Here is a 19334-nt window from a genome sequence, read left to right on the forward strand (position 1 = left end):
TATCGCTTCCCAAGACGCAAGATTGCCATACATATTTTGTGTTTTTCGGCGGTTATTGCTCTTGTCAAAGTTTGAAGCCTAAATGTGACATTCGGTACTTGACTAATGTGAGAAAAGTCTACCCGTTAGCTTGTTACTTTACAAAAAAGCCATTAGCCAGCAAAAACAAAAATTAATTTTTTTAAACAAAAAGAAAATATTTTTTGTATTCGCCCAAAAGTAATCATTAAAACTGATTATGTTACATGAAGACTTTTTCATATAAGTTGACAAAGATGGAAAGGTAGTATCAAAGAAATCATAATGGAAATTGTTGCTGTGAAGCTGGGCTTAGATATGACGTTGTGTTAAAAAATTCACATCACTTTTTTTAACAATAATTAATAAATATATTTTTATGTAAGTATATTTAAATAATTGGTGATATATATATATTTTTATATATATTTCAATTTAAAGCCAATATAAATATCTGTCAACATTTTTGGGCCCTGAAATCTAACGAAGTTGAGAATGTGAGGAGATACACGATACTGACCAGTTACTAGTGAGTATCTGATGTCAGACCTCTTTAAAGAGTATATTGTTGTCGCTTAAACTAAAAAAAGATCTGAAGAACTTTATATCCTTGACGTGAAGAGGAATTATGTTCAAATTACGGCTTTTTATCATTCGATAATTTATGTCAGGTCCCATTGATAGTGAAAGCACACAATATTGTATATATAAATATACACAGCTAAAAGATAGGGAGAAATTAATATTTGCAGCCTTATTAGAATCAATTTAAGCGTCACTAATTACAATTTTTATACCCTGAACAGGGTGTATTAGCTAGCTCTTCCACAAAGTTTGTAATACACAGACGGAAACGTCGGAGACCCTATAAAATATAAATATATATTATATAAATGTCTGTCTTTCTCTCAGTCCGTCTGTCTGCGTATACGCGAACTAGTCGCTCAGTTTTTTAGATATCGATATGAGATTTTGAATATGTATTTTTCTCCACAAAAAGCTGTTCATTTGCCGGAACCAACGATATCGGCCCACAATAGCATATAGCTGCCATATAAACTGAACGATCAAAATCAAGTTCTTATAACAAAAACTTTTTATTAGACGAGATATCTTCACAACATTGAGCATGCTTTTTTGTCAAAGACAACCCTACAATCTCCGAATAGATTTTTTGAATCGAACTGCTATATCATAAAGCTGTCATACATTCTGACTGATCAAAATTAAGTTATTTTGATGAAAATTTTTCATTTATGAAGGGTATTAGAGCTGCGGTACAACCGAAGTTAACGTTTCTTCTTATTTTGTAAGTAGTTTTTCATAAAAAATTCTATAGCAGATTTATTATATATATTTGATATATTCTATGTATAAAAATAATTTAGTATGAGTTTAGTTGCAGGTTTAACACCAATTTTCACATTATGTTTTACTCACTAACTTCCCTTCAATATATTGTACTTCCTAAAACTGCTCAAGTTTTGAAGATTCCCTCTTCTTAACTCATTGATATTGTTTTTAACCGTTATAATTTTCAGTCGCTTGGTCATTGCTATTCATACAATAATAATTCCTCTGTCTCATTTGAATTTCTTTCGCTCTTCTGTTTTGCAACAGACTACGCCTGTTAAGCAACTCGTTAGCTGTTTTTAATAAAAAAAAGTTTTGCAAAAAAATGTTTATGGCTGCTTAAAATCATAAACGAAATATCTTCTTTTGTTTAAAACCTATTGACATTTCCATTATGTCATGAAGTAGCGGTAAATATACATAAATATTTTCAAATTCGCAGCTGTCAGCTCGTTAAATGACGTTATACTTTTAAACTTGTTCTAATTCTGTATTTCTATACAAATTTTTAAAGCATTAACTCAACTTTGCAAAACATTTCTTCAAATAATAAATGAACTACTCGAGTTTCATTGGATTTTATTTATAGATACTAACATAATATAGATAATAACATAAAATTATTTGTATCTCCCGACAGTCGGGTATGAGTAACCTTCACGCATTTATTCAAAATTATTAAAAGAATATTTTCTTTATATTTATATGTGTTTCAGCGTTGGTTGTATTTTTGGGTAAAATTACGAAAACCCAACAAATATTCGCCGATCATAGAAATTACGGAAATAAAATTTAAAAATGCTGCCAAATACGTTAAAAAGAGTTTCTCAACGTTGTAAAATCATGAACAGATCTATAAATAGCCATATTTTAATAGTAGCTACGAAAAGCACCAGTCGCCTTACATAATTAAAGTATTATGTTGACAATGTAGGCATTAATTTTATATTTTTCGTCTATTATATTGAAAATTTGGAACGTGATCTCTTTTCCAATGCAGTATTTTTTCCTTTTCGTCTCGTTATGATTTTTCCAGAAAATTTAGATTCAAATAGTCTGAACTTTGCTCTACCATATTTTTATACCCTGAACAAGGTATATTAAATTTGTTTGTAACACACAGGCGACTCAACATAAAATTTTTTTATTATTTACTAAGAAAAGCACTGTAAAGCAAATTATTGCACATCAGAAAGATAAAATCAAAAACTAGGAACCAAAAAAAAATTCTTCTAAAAGCGCATTTTTAGTATAGTTGTCTATTTTTTATAAATAAAAAAAAAATAGTTAAGCCTCGAGAATTACAGCGGTAAATGCAATCCCCCAAGAAATTACCGTAAAATGCACGTGCATTAAATTCAAACATTGTAATGGTCAGTCGAAAACTCGAGCGTAGGAAAAGCAATTGACCAAGAAACATACAAACAAACAAATAAAATACAAATTTATAACAATACTAAGCCGAGAAACGGTTCATGCCAACAAAAAGTCAACGAGACACAATTGCGTGAAAAATTTGGTTGGCGGAGTAAAATGTTGCATTTTTATTTCGCAAAATTTTCAAGACACCGCGATTTCTTTCAATTACTAATACACCGTGAAATTTTTCGAATTGCTAAATTGCTGTTGTAAAGCGTGCATTTCTTAGCGACTCCGTAGTGACGTTTGGCTGCACAAAGCTCCAAATCATTTGTAAACAAACTAGGAAAATTCCACTGAGCTTAGAAGTATATGAGTATATCAATAGTGTGTGTGCATTGCTATGCGGCACAAATTTTTGACCATGTCGAATTGTGGCGCTACAAATTCGGGCCCACCTGAATAGCGCGCTAAGAAATTGCTCTACTTTTGCAATCAACTTTGAACTGAACGCACATATACAGCTACAAATGTGTATTATGCAGTTTTCATTTATTTTCTTTGAATTGAAATTTTCGCTGTGAGAAATATATATTGCTATTAGTCATACGAGTAATTGTTTGGAAAGATTTATTGTCATAAATTTACAATAATTTGTATGCGTTTATTTGGCTAAAAATATATGCTCCCTATATCTAACTTTGGAGTTTTTAAATGAAATTGAAATTTCATTTTGAATGATTCTGAAATTATTTTCATTCGAAAGCTGGCAGTAGTTGATAACACCAAGCAATCATACTCTTTCTCGACTTAATTAATGAATAAAGAAAATTTGTGGTTCCACTGCCACTAGCAGGTTCAAAATTAAATACTTTCAATCATAAAGATTTTACTTCAATTTGTACAGCCTCACGTTTTTACGAAGTTAAGAACCGATTTAAAAAATTTCTTGGATCAATTATTTCATTTACTTTTCGGTTATAAAATTTAAAGTTACCCGAGCGATAAAGGCATCCGCCTATCAAAACATATTTCATCTATACTAATTTTATAAAAAGGAAGGATTTGACTAAAGAGGAAGTTTGTTTGAATTGCAGTAGGCTCCGATACTCCTTAAAATTTTTTCATCGTTGGGAAGCAACACTCTCTCCGGCGAATATAAGCTATATAATATTTTCAAAAAAGTCAGAGATCTTTACTAAAAGGCGACATTTTGAATTATTCGATTTGAACATTTGATTCGAAAAATATCACGAATTTTAAAATGAAGGTATTAGAAAAAAGTCCCGTGGTGCGCACTTGAGGTGAGTCAATGTCAAGAAATAAAGAAGAAGCGGTATTGTGCGGAATTAAATTTAACTAAGGTAAGGATTTTTAAAATCCGGTTGACTTTACACTTTACATAAATATTAATATGTGGAGGTATCTTAATGAAACTCAGAGGTAATTTTTTGCTAGTATATAATATGTGTTTTTCTTACACAAATCAATTATAAGTATAATATAGCACGAATTTGATCCAAGTTGTTTTATTCCAAAAATATTTAGTAGTAGATTTGTGTTTATCGTTAAGTTTTAGCATCGACAGTTTTAAATAGAAAAACTCAAATTGATTCCATATACAAATGTTTCAGTTGTCATAGGATGACGCCACAATCCCTAATACACATATGTACTTTCATTTCACATATAAGTAAATTCATCATCACCACGTAATTATAGTAATTTTCTTGACCTTCTTTCTACTAATTTGAGAGTTTGAAATTGGTTAGATCGACTACTCCGATGTATGATAAAATTTCATCGAGAAACCTAAATCCGTATTCACGTTTTTCCATAGGTAACTTTGTTGACCTTAAAAGAGTTATATATAGCTGAACTAACTAATATTCCTGTTAGTGTATATAGGACGTTCTCTATATAAAGTGTCCTCACATATTGCAAAGATCTTGTCAAGCTGTGGCCAACAATTTTTAATAAACCAAATGTAAGTCAAAATGAAACAAAAATATTTTATTTACCAACTTATTCATCTATCTTTTTTTGACTTTGCTTTTCGTTATCAACGGTTTAATGACGTTTAGGGTTTGCTTAACTAAAATGATTTTATATAAAGTCTAGTAATAATAGATGGTAGAATAATCAGTATATCATGTTGTATACATAAGTGCGATTGGGCTACGCATCATGGTGTTAGAAAGATAAGATTTCGTACTAAAAAACAATGCTCAGATAGTTTTGTGATCACTTGACTCAGTATTGTTTGAGCAACCGTCAAAAGTGAACACCAGCAAAGAGAAATACACCATATTTCACAATTTTCCTTCAATAAAAGTGAAAACGCAAATCACGCGGCTCGAAATGTGAATAGAACTTATCATATCAAAAGTGCACCACGCTCTGTTAAGCTAATTGTCAAAAGCCTCAATAAAATAATGGAAATAATTGAGGCCGATCATCAAACACTTGCTGGTAAAAAAATCGTCTCAAGAGAAGCTTAAGAAAATCAACTGCAAAATGGCAAAAAGGTATCGACTAAGAGGTGCATATTGACCTGAATGAAATCATTCTAACTATGTTGAATAGAACATTTAATTAAAAGCAAAAGAAATAGTTTTATTTTTATTATACCCTTGTTTTCGACGGTATTTGAAGTTTTAATCATTGTCATTTTGTAATTATCAGAATTCTTTATGCAACAAATGCAACAATCAATGGAACCTTCAAAGAAAGAAAGCTTTGAGTTTCCTAACTGTAACGAATTTTTTCACATATTCTCAATTTCCCGCATTGATTTGATTTCTGATATAACGGCTTATTTATATTTTTAAAATATATATGTATGTATGTAATTATTGAATTGTCGCTTTTGCTGTTTTTATTTTCTAACTCTCTGTGAGCTGTCTAAAACTGCTCGCTACGTTACCGTAATATGCTTTATAGAATTTTTGTTATTTGGTACTTTTTGGGTGGCTGAAGCAATTACATTTTTAACTCATCATCAATTCAAGATGGTTTTGTAATTTATTTTTATTAGTCGTAAAGAAAACTTGGTATTACTCAGTGACTATCTATTTTGTTAAAATAAATAAAACCCATAGCTTATACGCAATTCGTTATTAACTTAATGAATCCTAACAAATTTCTATTCACTGACTGAAATTTTTTCGAAATTGCCTTTAAATATTTTTTACTAACACAGAAATTCAATTAACAGAGCATAGATGGCATAAGTGCATAGTTTATTAATTAAAAAAGTATGCACCACTTGTGCTTAACCAATTAAAAACTAATTCCTTTGACACACTACGCAAAATAAGCAACAAAACAAAGCTTTACAATAACAGCCAGAATGTCAAACGAAAGCAATTAATTGACAGACAACCGCAGAATACAAAAACAACTGCAAACATAAACAAAAACATAGAAACTGCAATGGCGCAGATAACAAACCCTAAAATCGAAAATAAAACAACACAAAAAAAAAGTTGAAATAACCACAAACGCTTTGCAATAACAACGCAACGCCTTCAGCGGAATTGACACATCAAACTGTCAAAGTGAGTACAAAGACCATTTTTTCGTGAATTTTTTTGTGCAATTTCAAAACTCCAAAAATTCAATATTTCTACTTCAATACTTGAAAGCTGGCGGCGTACAGAGAAGAAGCTTTGATCTTAAATAAAGAGTGGGTAAAATTAAAATTTTGGTAGGGCTTTTGTTAATTTTTTTTAAATAAAATATACGCTTCGCTGATTTCAAAAATTATTGAATTTTAATAGTTGCCATACTATTTTTAATAAACGAGCTTAAAATAAAATAGTTTCTAAGTTTATGAGTATATTATATTTTGCGATACATTTCTTGGATAAACCGGTTTCTGTGTCGAAAAATACTGTTTTTTTTATAAAGAGGAAAGACATTATAGGATTTTGAATTGATACGATAGGCTTGACTCAGCGAAACTGAACTTATTTAGCCTGTCTGAAATGTACATTTTCTAGAGATCTACAAAATAGGGCTTTGTGACTACGATAACTCGCATTCGCCTCAAATTATTCTGACCGTTGCATGACTTTTTCATGTTTGGAAATATTGAGAAGTCCGTCAAATTGGCCGTTGCGACTGGGGAGGGGTGAGGCGGTCCGTTGCTCTCGTGGGGGAATATTTTTTTCTTCCCCAAATGATGTCTATAATTCAACACTGTGGCCATTTTGCCCTCCACCCGGTAATCTGTGTGGGGAGACTTATTGAATCTTGGAAAACGGTTACAAAATCATTCCTGACAATAGGAAAGTTTTCGCTTTCTTAGGAGAAAGTTTTTCGGGTGAAATCCACTGTTTCGACTGTTCCTTAGTCTCTAGTGTGTACCATTCATGGATCTATGTTATGTCGACAGTCACAAAATTAAGCAGAAACTTCTTCGGATTGCTTTTGAACAGCGAAAAACACTGTTCTGATGTGACTTTATAGTGGCACCTGTCCGAAATAGGCAAACGCGATACACATCACGCCGACAGCTTTCTCATGCCCAATATTTCAAAATATGACCATCCCACGCGGACTTTTGAGTTGCTTACCTGTCAGCTAGCTCGCGCTACTTCAATCAGCGGTCTGCCGAAACGAGAGAGTGTATTTTTGTCACGTTGTTCTCTCTGGTAACCGTTTTCGTGGTACAAAAGTTTAACTCATCAAAAATCAGCGTGAAGCTAAACCAATTTTTGAAGGTCCCCATCGAAAGAGACTGTATACAGTAAGCTACGCTCTTTGACTGCGTTGCCTGTATAAAAATTACCTCAACATACCCTGATATTCTACATTGTCATTCCCTTAGACATAATATGTAATCTACTTTCAGTTTCATTGTCGAACCGGTACTGTCGATTTGCCTACAGGGTATGCGATTTGATTATTTTTTTCCGTCTGTGCAACACGCCAGCTGCTCCTTCCGCTTTTTTACTCTAACAATCCCCCAGTTCTACCCCAAAAAGTAAGTGTATCATATGCATGCCAACAATAACAAAGAAACAAATATTGACATAACGAAATATTTACTCCAAAAAACGAAATACATACCACATGGGCTTGCCAACCCATACTTTTGTAGATACAATTTGCACAGACACGGGCTTCGTCGTCTGACTGACTGCGCGGGCTGACTGTGTCGAGTTTGCAAGGCGTTGGGATAACAAAACAAAAATATTGCATTTACGCGCCATTGCATGCATGTGGCAGTGCCGCGCGACGCAGACACGCGTCATGAACCCGCTAAAATATCCGCCAACATGCATTGACAGCTGTCAAAAGTACGCAACAAAGCGCAGCACAAGATCAAAAAGAATAAAGTGCAATGTGTAAATATGCAGGAAGTGTTGTCGAAGGCTTTTGTGTTCATTTTTTTATTGTTGTTTGTTTTTTTGTTTTAGAGTACTCAAACTTTTTGCTGCGAAAATTTATAAAGAAACATTTTTTCAAAGCGCTAAAATTTCTTATTTCATTTTCACATATTGCATTTCATTGCATTTTATTTTTTATTGTTTCGCCTTTGTCACTGTATGAAAATTCACTTTTCTATGTTTTTTTCTCGTTTCACTAAAAAATTCCTAAATTTTCATTGGCTGTTGAGCTTTTTCCATAATCTTGTTAACAATTGGAGCTGTGCTCATCCGCTTTATGGAAAATTTTTTGAAAGGATCCTGGCTTCCGGGCTTCACCTCGTGCAAGAATTGAAACTGAACAATCATCAAGCGCGTCACATGTTTAGTGAATGGACCCAAAACGAGATGGCTAACGATCCCGATTTTCACAAGGAATATTTGTTCAGCGATGAAACTCACTTTTAGTTAAAGAAGAACGAAAGTAAACAAAATTGTCACATTTGGACATCCTAGGTCCTAAAGTCACTGCTTGGTGTGCTCTATGGGCAAGGGAAATCATTGGTAAATATTTCTTCAAAAATGAAGTCGGCCATAATATTACAGTCAATGGGGGACACTATAGAGCGATGATTAATGACTTTTTCGTGCCTGATATCTTGATTTAGAGTAGAATATAGGAGATCTACTGAACTACTTGCCTTAAGCAAGCTATAAGTTCTTATTGGATACAAGAAGGTGAGGTGGAAACATGCAGGCACTTTCTCCTTCATTGTCAAGCTTTTGCAAGGCTGAGATTGAAACATCTCAGCAGTCATACCGTCAACAAACCATCAGACAAAGCCGAAACTGACATTAGCCGCCTAAACTCAAATTTGTAAACGGCTGAAAGTCATTCGTCAATTTTTGAGAGTCTCTATGATCAATTTTATGTGAGTACTAGGTACCACCACAACTTGTAAGCTGTCCAAGTTAGATCCCTGTTAGGATAGACATTTTAACACAATCTACCCTACTTTAAAACTTTTTGGTCCGAGTAATTTCAATATCAATTAAAAATTCAAAATTCAAATTTCAATTGAAGCGCACACCACAAATAGCCCATAAAGAGATTGTATATTTATTTCCAGCCACTTTCCCATAAACATCGTTCGCTATAAATAAACAGTAATTTGTCTGATTTATTTGCGCAATTATTAATTATAAAATATTTGGCCATAACTAATGCGTGCCAATTTTAGCTGTCTACCATCAATTGTACAGTTACAAGGCAATGTAAGTAGCTGAAAGTAGCGCGCCCTAATTGCTGTTGCAACTTTCAACTTCACCTTTCGGAACGACGCAGGCAGAACCACTTACAATTTAATTAACTTTCAATTTGTTATGCCGCATACTACACACAGCCCAGCAACCAGGAATAGCACTAATGCCGCCAAAATAGGACAACAAAGTATATATATATATCTGTAAAATCTGTAAAGGTTGTAAGCATATGCCAGTTAACGGAAAATAAATTGTAAAAATTGATTGATTACTGCGGTGTTGCAAGTTTTGTGCGCTGGTAAGCGCGGCAGCAAGTACAATCTGTCGTCGTCGCAAGTTCAATTAATATTCCATTTCTTTGTTTTTTCATTACATTTTCTTATAATTTACTTCACTCACGCTTTTCTCTCTTTTCTTTGTTCAATTGTTTTTGCAGGCCCATCAGTCGCACGCCGCTTACACAGGTCTCTTACCTGCAAAAGATACCGACACTACCGCGTCACTTCTCGCCCAGCGCAGCAGCCGCAGCGGCGGGAGGAAGTGGCGTTTTAGGCCTTGGGGCACCAGGTGCCACATCAGCATTGCTCTCCGGCAGCGTTCTACCCAGCAGCTCGTCGGCTAGCGCTTTATATAGTCCCAATGCGACAGGTTTGCCAACATCACCGCTGCCACTGCAGCGCCAATTTCATCACGCGCCACCACCGCAACATGCGCAACAACAGCAACAGCTACAACATCAACCGCCATTGCCGCCACTACATCATCATCAATTGCATCCACAACAATATTTGCCACCGCATCACCAGCTGCCACCGCCGGCGCCGCCGCATGCCGCTGCCTCAACGGTTGGTATGCTAGCGCATCATGCACCACAACAGTATTCGCCGGCGCATTCAGCGCACTCTTCATCGTCCAAGTACTCCAGCTCATCGCTGAAGCACCAACAGCAGCAACATCAACAACAACAACAACAGCATGGTATGCCGCAACCACAACAACATGCGCCACACCAGCTGTCGCCGGCGATTTCATCACCTTCACCGCCCTCACTGCTACACCATCCATCGTCGGCGCATGCGCCCTTCGCGCTGGTCGGACACCAACAGCTCGACATGCAGCGTCATTCGCATTCAGACGATGATAGCGGTTGTGCGCTGGAGGAGTACACTTGGGTGCCGCCCGGTCTGAGACCCGATCAGGTAAGCAATAAAATGAGAGAATACAGCAATTATCAAGCGTCTAGCGTTAAGATAGCGAACGAGTTGCGCGTGGTTGCCGGTTAAGAGGCAGAGTTCGATATTGCGGCAGATAGGCGTGAAATTATGCCACAATTGTTTTGATTAACTTAAGAGGGCTGCAGTACACAGCACTTGTATAGGAGATTTGTAATCAAAACGAATTAGCAGTGTGTAGAAGAATGCAATTATTCGCGTTGAAATTAATTTACTACCTCACAAATAACTCCTTGAATCGCAATAAAATAGAAGCCGCATATATTTTTACGTATATTCAGAGGATATGTAGAAGCCATATGTCCATATATGTATATTTTATATACAAGTATACCAAGCAGTGCGCATGCGTATCAAGTGCTAGTGCGCACGCGCCACGCAACTTTCCTTCCCATCCCCGACAATAATACTCCCAGAATCAAGCAGCAAACACCCAATGCACAAACATGTAGGCACCTCGATAAATCTATGTACGTAGAATTCATTTCAAGATAATTGTAACAAGACGCCATAACCGTGGCCAACAGCTGCATTGCCTTGTAGGCTCGCCTTACCAAGCTCACCGCCGCCCCAAGAGTCTACGGTATCATAAAGATATGTGGTTCACTTGATGGTAGTGCTGTAATGCATGTGCCAAGGCAATTCCTCAAAATATGCTCGTGTACGTTGAAAGCGCTTTGGTGTTTATCATTTTGTTGCGTAGCAACTGTTGGCGGCTTCTTACGCATTGCGTCACGCTACATGCGTACAAGCAAAAGAGCAGATGACACTCATGGGCAAGGTATCGAGATACTTTGTTATATTGAATATCTAGTTGTGTCACATTTAATCTGCTGAAATACATAGCATGTCGATTGCGCGGCACTTGGAGAAACAGTTGCGAAAGGAGGCTCGCATATGTGCTCAAATAAATAAAATTTTACATGATTTACGCTTAAGAAAATGAAATTTTTGAATCGAATTTATAGAAAGAGCGATAAATCAGGAGCCTCTGGATATTTCTATGTGACTTTATTTTGATTCAAATCCGATCAGCGATAGATTTAGGAGATCTAAAGTTACACTCACGACGTGGATGATGTGTATTCTCAGAACGTAATGTGGCTACTTCGGCCTTTTTTAAATAGTCTTTGGTCAAAATCTGGAATCATGGCCAGCAGAAAAGGTCTAAAGTAAAAATCAAAATTCTTAATCCTTGAATTATGTTTTTATTTTATGATTTTAAACCACCCTATTTCATATACAAGTTGGTTCTCCAAATATATTCATGAAATCTAAAGATCGCTTTCTAGTCGTTCGCTTACTCAAAATAAATACGTCGATGCAAGCACTTTTTTCAAGAAATCCACGGGTTCATGATCGCGCAAAAGCTGGTCCACAATTATTGAATATAATAATTATTCCTAAACACCTTAATATATCCTAAAGTCCTACTTAACTTTTAATATCTTATTAAATATAATATTTATTAGAGAACATCGTCTTTCCAAAAGTCAAAAAATCTGTTGCCAAGTAGTTTTCGATAATATTCAGCTGGATCACCTTCCGGAAACCAAGTAGACAGATATATGTGCATCTCCGTTATGATTCTCAATCAATTATATAAACAAGAAAATACGTTAACTTCGGTTGCACCGAATACAATAAGGAATCTTTTGAACTTAAATGTTAGCATATCCTTAAATTAAAGCAAAACGCTAGACCTCAAGATCCATAAGTGAGCTTGACCCTAGCTAAAAAGGGTTAAATTGGATTTCAGGAAAACTCAATCGACTCTGTCAAACACGGTTCTACATAATCGAAACGCATGAAATTTATTTTCTTTAAGGAGCTTTCAACTTCTATAGATTTTCTTAAACTATTCGAGACATATTTGATGCCTCTATAACAACTGCAGATTTCATACATATTTCTTTCTACTTCAGCTATGATATTCAATAAACGCAAGTTACTGGGCTATTTACGAATATCAACCACAGTAGTAGGTGGGGTTTCATCCGTTGGCTGTATTATATGCCAAAAGAACGAGCTTTGCTTTGGCGATCTAACCAACAATTTATAGTTATTTTTCCCCTCACTAACCATCGAAGCCTGCTAATCTTAAAATTTATACCGCTATTTTTCTGCAAGTGCATGGAATATCGCTCAAGCACAGCCAGGAGTGTGTATTGTTTATGCGCCAAAGTGGTTTATGTGGTTGCTGTGTTTGAGGTCATAAATATGTCAAGTGCAGTTTTGATAACTAAGAGTTATTGCCAGCAGAAAAAAGTGAAAGAAGTAAATTACAACAAAAAGTTCATTAAAAAGTGACAACACTGTAATGAAAGAAGCGGCGCAATAAAGCTTGCTACAATTTGTTGTATTGATTGAAATGGCTATAAAAATAGAAATTAAAACTTGCTTATTCCACTGCCATAAAATCAAGTGTCGCCCTTTTGTGTGTACATATGTTTTTGTAGCTTTTTTTGATTACAGCATTCAAGGCATAGACTTTCCAAAATTTGCGATTTACCGCTTGCACCGACTGTGCGACACTCAGTTGTGCCAATTGACTTTTTACTACGCGTTTAATGCGTTAAAAATTGTTCGGACGACGCGCCTGACCGCTGTGCCACACGCCGCATGGCATTCTCGCGACTTTATCAATTATGTCGGCCATTCATTTACTTTCAAAGTTGTGGATTTTGAACAACAAACACAAGGTGCAGCGGTAAAATGAGACACCGACGAAGAGGGGACACAAAAACAATAAACTTCTTCCTGCTGCCACACTATCAGCACCTTCAGCAGGCTGCGGCAATGTTGCGTGTTATCCATACGTGACAGACGCTGCTGACTACCACTGTGTGCAACACATAAATTATTACCGCAAAGTATCCGTATCCGTTGCCGCGCCGCTGCCACTGCTGTTAAATATAAATCTTTCAATCTTTCGTACATACATATGTACTTCCTACATGCATATTTATGTATGTAGTTATATATAATGGGTGGTACATAGAGTGTAGTGTTTTTCTTTATTTTTTATTGACTTTATAATTGTCTAGGGAGTTTTAACTAAGTTCGTACAAGTCTATACAACGACTGTGTATGACACCAATGTTGAACAATGAAATCGGCTTTGGCTTCAACATCCGCAGATCGAGACAGTCCTTGACAAAAACGATTCAGAATAGCATGGAAAGTTGTATTAATAACATACCGCAGTGCTGGTAGTAGCGCAAAGTTTGCATCCGTCAAAGCTTTCAGACTCACTGTATGGTTACTTATCGGACAGTATCTAGTTAGAACTCCTACGCACAAGTGCTGATTATTTAACAGCTTACTGAGCTCAGGTAAGGTCTTTAGATTCAGCGCTTGGGCACAAAAGGACAAATTAAGGGTGACATTTCTTACATATAGATATCGGCGATCAGACTCAGAGAATATGGGTTTCTAAATGAACATGTGTTGGATGGACGGTTGGTTAAAAACTTGACGGGAAGGTTGGGGTATACTGGCAGGAACTGTCTTTCAACTTCAGTTTCAGACTTTCTGACTATTGTAGCTGTTTTGAAGCCGAAGTTGCTTTGTATCATTAGAATGAAACGGGTCGAGGATTGACTCTCCTCGTATATTCTAATACTGAATGGCTGGCCACACTTTTTAAAATTATGTTCCATCAAAAAAAAATTTTTTTTTCAAGAAGCCACTATTTGGACCACTCTATACATAGAACTACAAGTATATATGCGCTTTTTAAAACTCATCCTCATGATTCTATATTAACTGTTTTTTTTTAATATACTTCTATACTGTTTTTGTTTCTCTCAAAACATTTCGCTTTTATTTTCACTTACTTTGCTCACTGCATTTCTTTTTGCGGTGGCTAACAATCCAGTCATGGTCAGCGATGCAGTCGTTACAAAAAAATTAAAACATAAACAATGACCATGCGATGATACGCGAGCAGCATGTGCTGGCGTTTAAATAAATAAATATTTTTGTTTGTGGCGTGGTATTACGTTTTGGTTTTCTTTTATTCGCTGTGCTTGTCCATCAAAGTGATATACGGAAGTTGAGAGCTGTAAGTGCATTGGAAGCGCCACAAGCACCGCACATGGGTACATAAAAATGCACATATGTATGTGTGGCATTCACGTTAGCATAACTGTCACAAAGTCCATCCCATGGATATCATGACGTAAAGTTTGCCCCTTTGAAATGTCCATGCTGTTCCTCTTTTGAAAAAACTTATACTATATTTATTTAAATTGCTCCATTTTTTTTGGCAATTTTGCATTCCAAAGTCTCCCACTGGTTCTATATTTTGCGCAACGCTCTACGCACTCACTTTTTCTACTGCTCTATTTTTTCGAGCATCCTGTCACTCAGTTTAACTCTCATAAAATATTCTGTTGGTCGTAGCTCGACACCACAAGTGCTCGCTTCTGTAAATATATCACTTCAATTGTGATTTTAATCTCTCCTCTTTTTTACTCGTGTGTCCCATTCATTAGTTGAAAGCTTCGCCTGTATTCAGCGCGCTTCCGGGGACTGCGTTTAAACCTTGTGGGCTTCTTATTTATGCACTCTGAATTCATGTGTATGTTTCAATGTAACATTTGAACAGAATGTGGAGACCAAAATTCACATATGTAGATATATACCACAAGAGTCATTAGTTTATGCATATCATTGAAAATTTTTTATTAGCAAGGGATTTATAATACTCGAATTACTATTATTTTTATTCTACCGGAAGTTTCTGAGGCTATCTGAGCTTTACATTACTGTTACTAAAAAAAATAACTAATCAGCTATAAACCCTCTGGGATATTTAAGTCAGTTATACAGTAGAATAAAAATAAATTTTATTCGGTCTCGGTAATATCACTATGTCTATATGGATCCTCGTCGACTGAGAGCAGAGAAGAAATAGGCCCTTTATATAATTTTTTAAATTTTAGCGGGAAGGCTTTGATGGTTTTTCAAAATATCCTTGAAGCAAAAGATTAAATCTATCCAATATTGCTTTCATAACCATCAAAGGCATTTCAATGGCATAAACAATTTTTCTCTGGCTAGCTATATACCTATATACAAGTACTCGTACATATTTCCTCTACTCTCCTAAAAATTTTAAAGTTGAAAGCCATAGCAATATTACATAGTTTTATTTAATATAAGAGAGTATTTGGATAGCCTATGAAGAGTATTAAAGCTTTGGTGCAGTCGAAATTTTCTTGCTTTTCATTTTGAATTTCACGTTCATTTCAAATTAGACGACCATCCAGCTTAATGTTCTGACTTAAACAATATTTAAAGACCGCTTTAAGGCTATGAATATTACCATCAGTTGACTCATCGAATTCTTAAACGCAGACCTTCAGGGTCACAAAATGAGCAACGATTATTATATTATTTTCTTTTACTTATTTGCAACCCAATTTAACGACCACCAAGCTCGCCTTTCACATTGACCCACCGGCTAATAGCAATCACTTAACTCTTGTAGCAGAAATTTTACATTATTTAATAGTTATCAAACGTCGTTGAGAGTAAGTAAACTGCTTTGGCTTCTAAATACAGGGTGCACCAACAAACATGAAGCAACCGATCGATGGTTAACATGCTTTGGAAACCTCAAATCAGATCTGAGATTCATTAAACTCCAAGCGTTTACGCAAATACCATCACCGAGTCATATTTTCCTTATAAGATGAAATAGTCAATAGATATCCTTGGGCTCCCACACGCTACATCCCACAGTGAATCCAACTTTCTTTTTCTTTAACGAAGTATACCTGGACATTTGATGTCGAAACGAAGTCCTATAATACCTGATTTGAGTTTCTCTTGCTTCTGTTTGTGGTGTAATTTGAAAAGTGACAACACTCCTCCACCAGTCCACCATTATCGAGCTCGAAGCAAACATTCGTGACGATACAAACAGTTTTTACAGAGAATGTACCGTTTCCTTAGCCAATAATCCATGTCAAAATAAATGAAGATAGCTTGTCAAATAAAAAATATTTCCATAAAAAGACATAATTTTGTTCGGTCAGTTTGTATGGACACGCTGATCATTTATATACTTCTCAGGGTCTCCGACCTTTTCTTCTGGATGTTACAAACTTCGTGACAAAACTTGACATGCCCTGTTCAGGGTATAAATATCTTGAATATTACAAGCGGTTCTGAGTTAATCAAAACCGTCATAAAATATGATTCACCCTGTACATACCTATATACTTGTACATTTTTTTACTTGCGAAAGTGTACGAACACGTGCAACCGAATGATCATCATAAATAACACCTTTTATTTTCCTATTGAAAATCTCACTCATTCCCAATTGTTTTGCGCTGTAAAAATGCACATTTGCTTAAGTGTTGAGAACTGCTTTTGTCAGCAGGGTCATTGATGGTAATAGTGGTGCTGGAGGTGATGGTGATGATGATGGTGACGATAACTGTAATGACGCTAAGGATGATGGGGACAATGGCAATAACGCTGCTGATGGTTTGCCTTTTCCATTTCAATTCTTTTCTTATCAGACCGCATTATGCATACCAGTACTTCTGGGCTCACATACCCATTTCCTTGCTTCACCAGTACATTCCACACAATTCTATATCGTTTGTTAATATTCCAATGATCGCCAAATCGTCCAATAAACGCCAAGAGTATCCTGGTTTAATTTTATCGATTTCAATATCAATACGATCTGCCGCCATGCATTTGTTGGCCTTTACCGACCACTAGCCACCAGACAAGGTGAGCGCATGGCATTCCATGTGGGATAAACAACATTTCTACCATTTCAACTGTGGCGCTATTAAAATGGCATAAAATATAAATTTATGCTGCGCAATGTCAATGGCCAGCTGTGTGAGTGGCGGTATGTTTTCCACCACATATGTATGTGTTAAAGTGGCAGCAAATCATGTGCCAACCCGCTGCGATGCAATGCAGCGCGGAGCTTAGAGCTTTGAGCCAATCGATACGATTGCAACGATTGCTGCACTTACTCATCGTGCCGCATTCAGAGTGTGATAAGCATTTACGGTCACTTTTCTTGGCACTCATTTATTGTCCATTTCGACTGCGTCTGAGTGTGTATTTAGTGTTCTGTTGCACATCTGTTCATTGACGTTTGATGATGCGCTCCGGTCTTTTTTCATTTTGTCTGCAATGGCGCGCCGCTGTGAAAGAGTTCCAATTCTGTTGGTTAGTAGTGATTGTTTTGAGAATCGTGCCGCTCCTGCAGTGCCGAACGTGATAAGCGGCATACGGCGAACTTGTGGTTGAGAGAAGAGTATGACACACTCACCTTCCATCAGGCGGTGAATGTGCGAAGAAATGTGTTTGTTAATAATGGAGGACTTTTTATGTTTTTCTGCATTTTTGTAGAGAGATTATAATACCGAAGTTCAATTCCCGCATAATCCGATCAGATAATTTCATGAATTAGGTGTTCAAGATCTGAATTTTTTAACTAAAATGCCAAAAACATCTTCACATGTATGCAAGCCACATTGTCTATGCGAATGTCCAACCTTCAGCTGGATGAGACGTAATGTATTCCACGGCTCCGAACACTTCAATAGTAATATAAAGAGACATTGGGCAGCTGAGGTGCCCCTCCCTTTTCAACCAACCAACCATGCGAGCTAATTTATTTTTTCAACGAAAACCACATTGGTTTTTGGTTAAAACGTCTTATCAAACTATACATTTGATATCGTCGTAATTATGAATCGGGTTTGACTCGAAAACAGTTTGTTTTAACAGAACTTCACCACCCCCTTCAACGTTCTCGCTTGAGTTGTATATATTTTTTTCGGCAATGTTTGGTTGACCTGCTATTTGAAGTAAACAGACAATTTAAAGTCTTAAATAATAATAAAATAATAAAACCTTAAAGTAAATATCATTTGAAAAAATTATAATAGGGGTATTCAGACCAGCTTTGTCAATTCGTTAGTCAATATTCGGTGGTTTTTTACGTGCATTTTGTTTTCGTAAAATTAACGGACTATAGTTCCACCGAGTAAGGAAGTATCAGCCTGGCAAGCTTGATAACTTTTTCGTTATTTGGTAACATCAAATCAGCTGATTGTTGCCAACAAAAGTTTATTTGATTCATTGCGAAAAATACATTTTCTACTCGCTACAAAATAATTTTGACAAATTTTTCAGGAGTAAGTATTTAATAAAATTGAATCAGCTGTTTTGGAACAACATATACCACACTGCTGAGATAGACCAAAAAATATGTTCACATATGTTTTAACGAAGTATCAACTAACGAATTACCAGATCAACATGTTCGGTCTGAATACCTCTAATGTATTTAAAAAGCAGGGATTTTTTGAAAATTATTTTTGTTAAATTATTTAATTGTTCGTTCGCAAATAAATCAAAACTAACATATACACGTTTTCTTTTTTAACACAAATTCCAAAATTCGTAAAATACTATAAGTAACTAATTTTTAGTAAATGCTGATTTTGACATGTCTGTATACTATAATAATGGATGGTGGTAATAAATAATAAACTAGAAATGGCAGTTGGCTACTCAGTTGCCTGTGATTGGTATCCGATAGCCATTCATAATGTTTTTTTTTTTGTTTTTGTATACCGTCGCCGTATAAAAAATATTAAATTAGAAAATGAGTGTTATACGACACCGAACCACGACTTAAAAATCCTATAAATTCTTTACAATATATAAATTAAGCATAAAT

The 19334-nt window shown here is 35.7% G+C and overlaps 1 protein-coding gene across 2 annotated transcripts in view; it reads left to right on the forward strand.

The window, feature by feature from the left end:
* Positions 1-19334, forward strand: part of pk (prickle) — a 232882-nt gene that overhangs the window by 196696 nt on the left and 16852 nt on the right. For both annotated transcript variants that reach the window (XM_070108191.1, XM_036362891.2), the window contains one exon: positions 9805-10567. In XM_070108191.1, coding sequence (XP_069964292.1) covers positions 9805-10567 — 763 coding nt within the window. The remainder of the gene's footprint in view (positions 1-9804; positions 10568-19334) is intronic.

This window comes from Bactrocera oleae, chromosome 4 (genome assembly GCF_042242935.1).
Source record: "Bactrocera oleae isolate idBacOlea1 chromosome 4, idBacOlea1, whole genome shotgun sequence".
Lineage (NCBI taxonomy): Eukaryota > Metazoa > Arthropoda > Insecta > Diptera > Tephritidae > Bactrocera > Bactrocera oleae.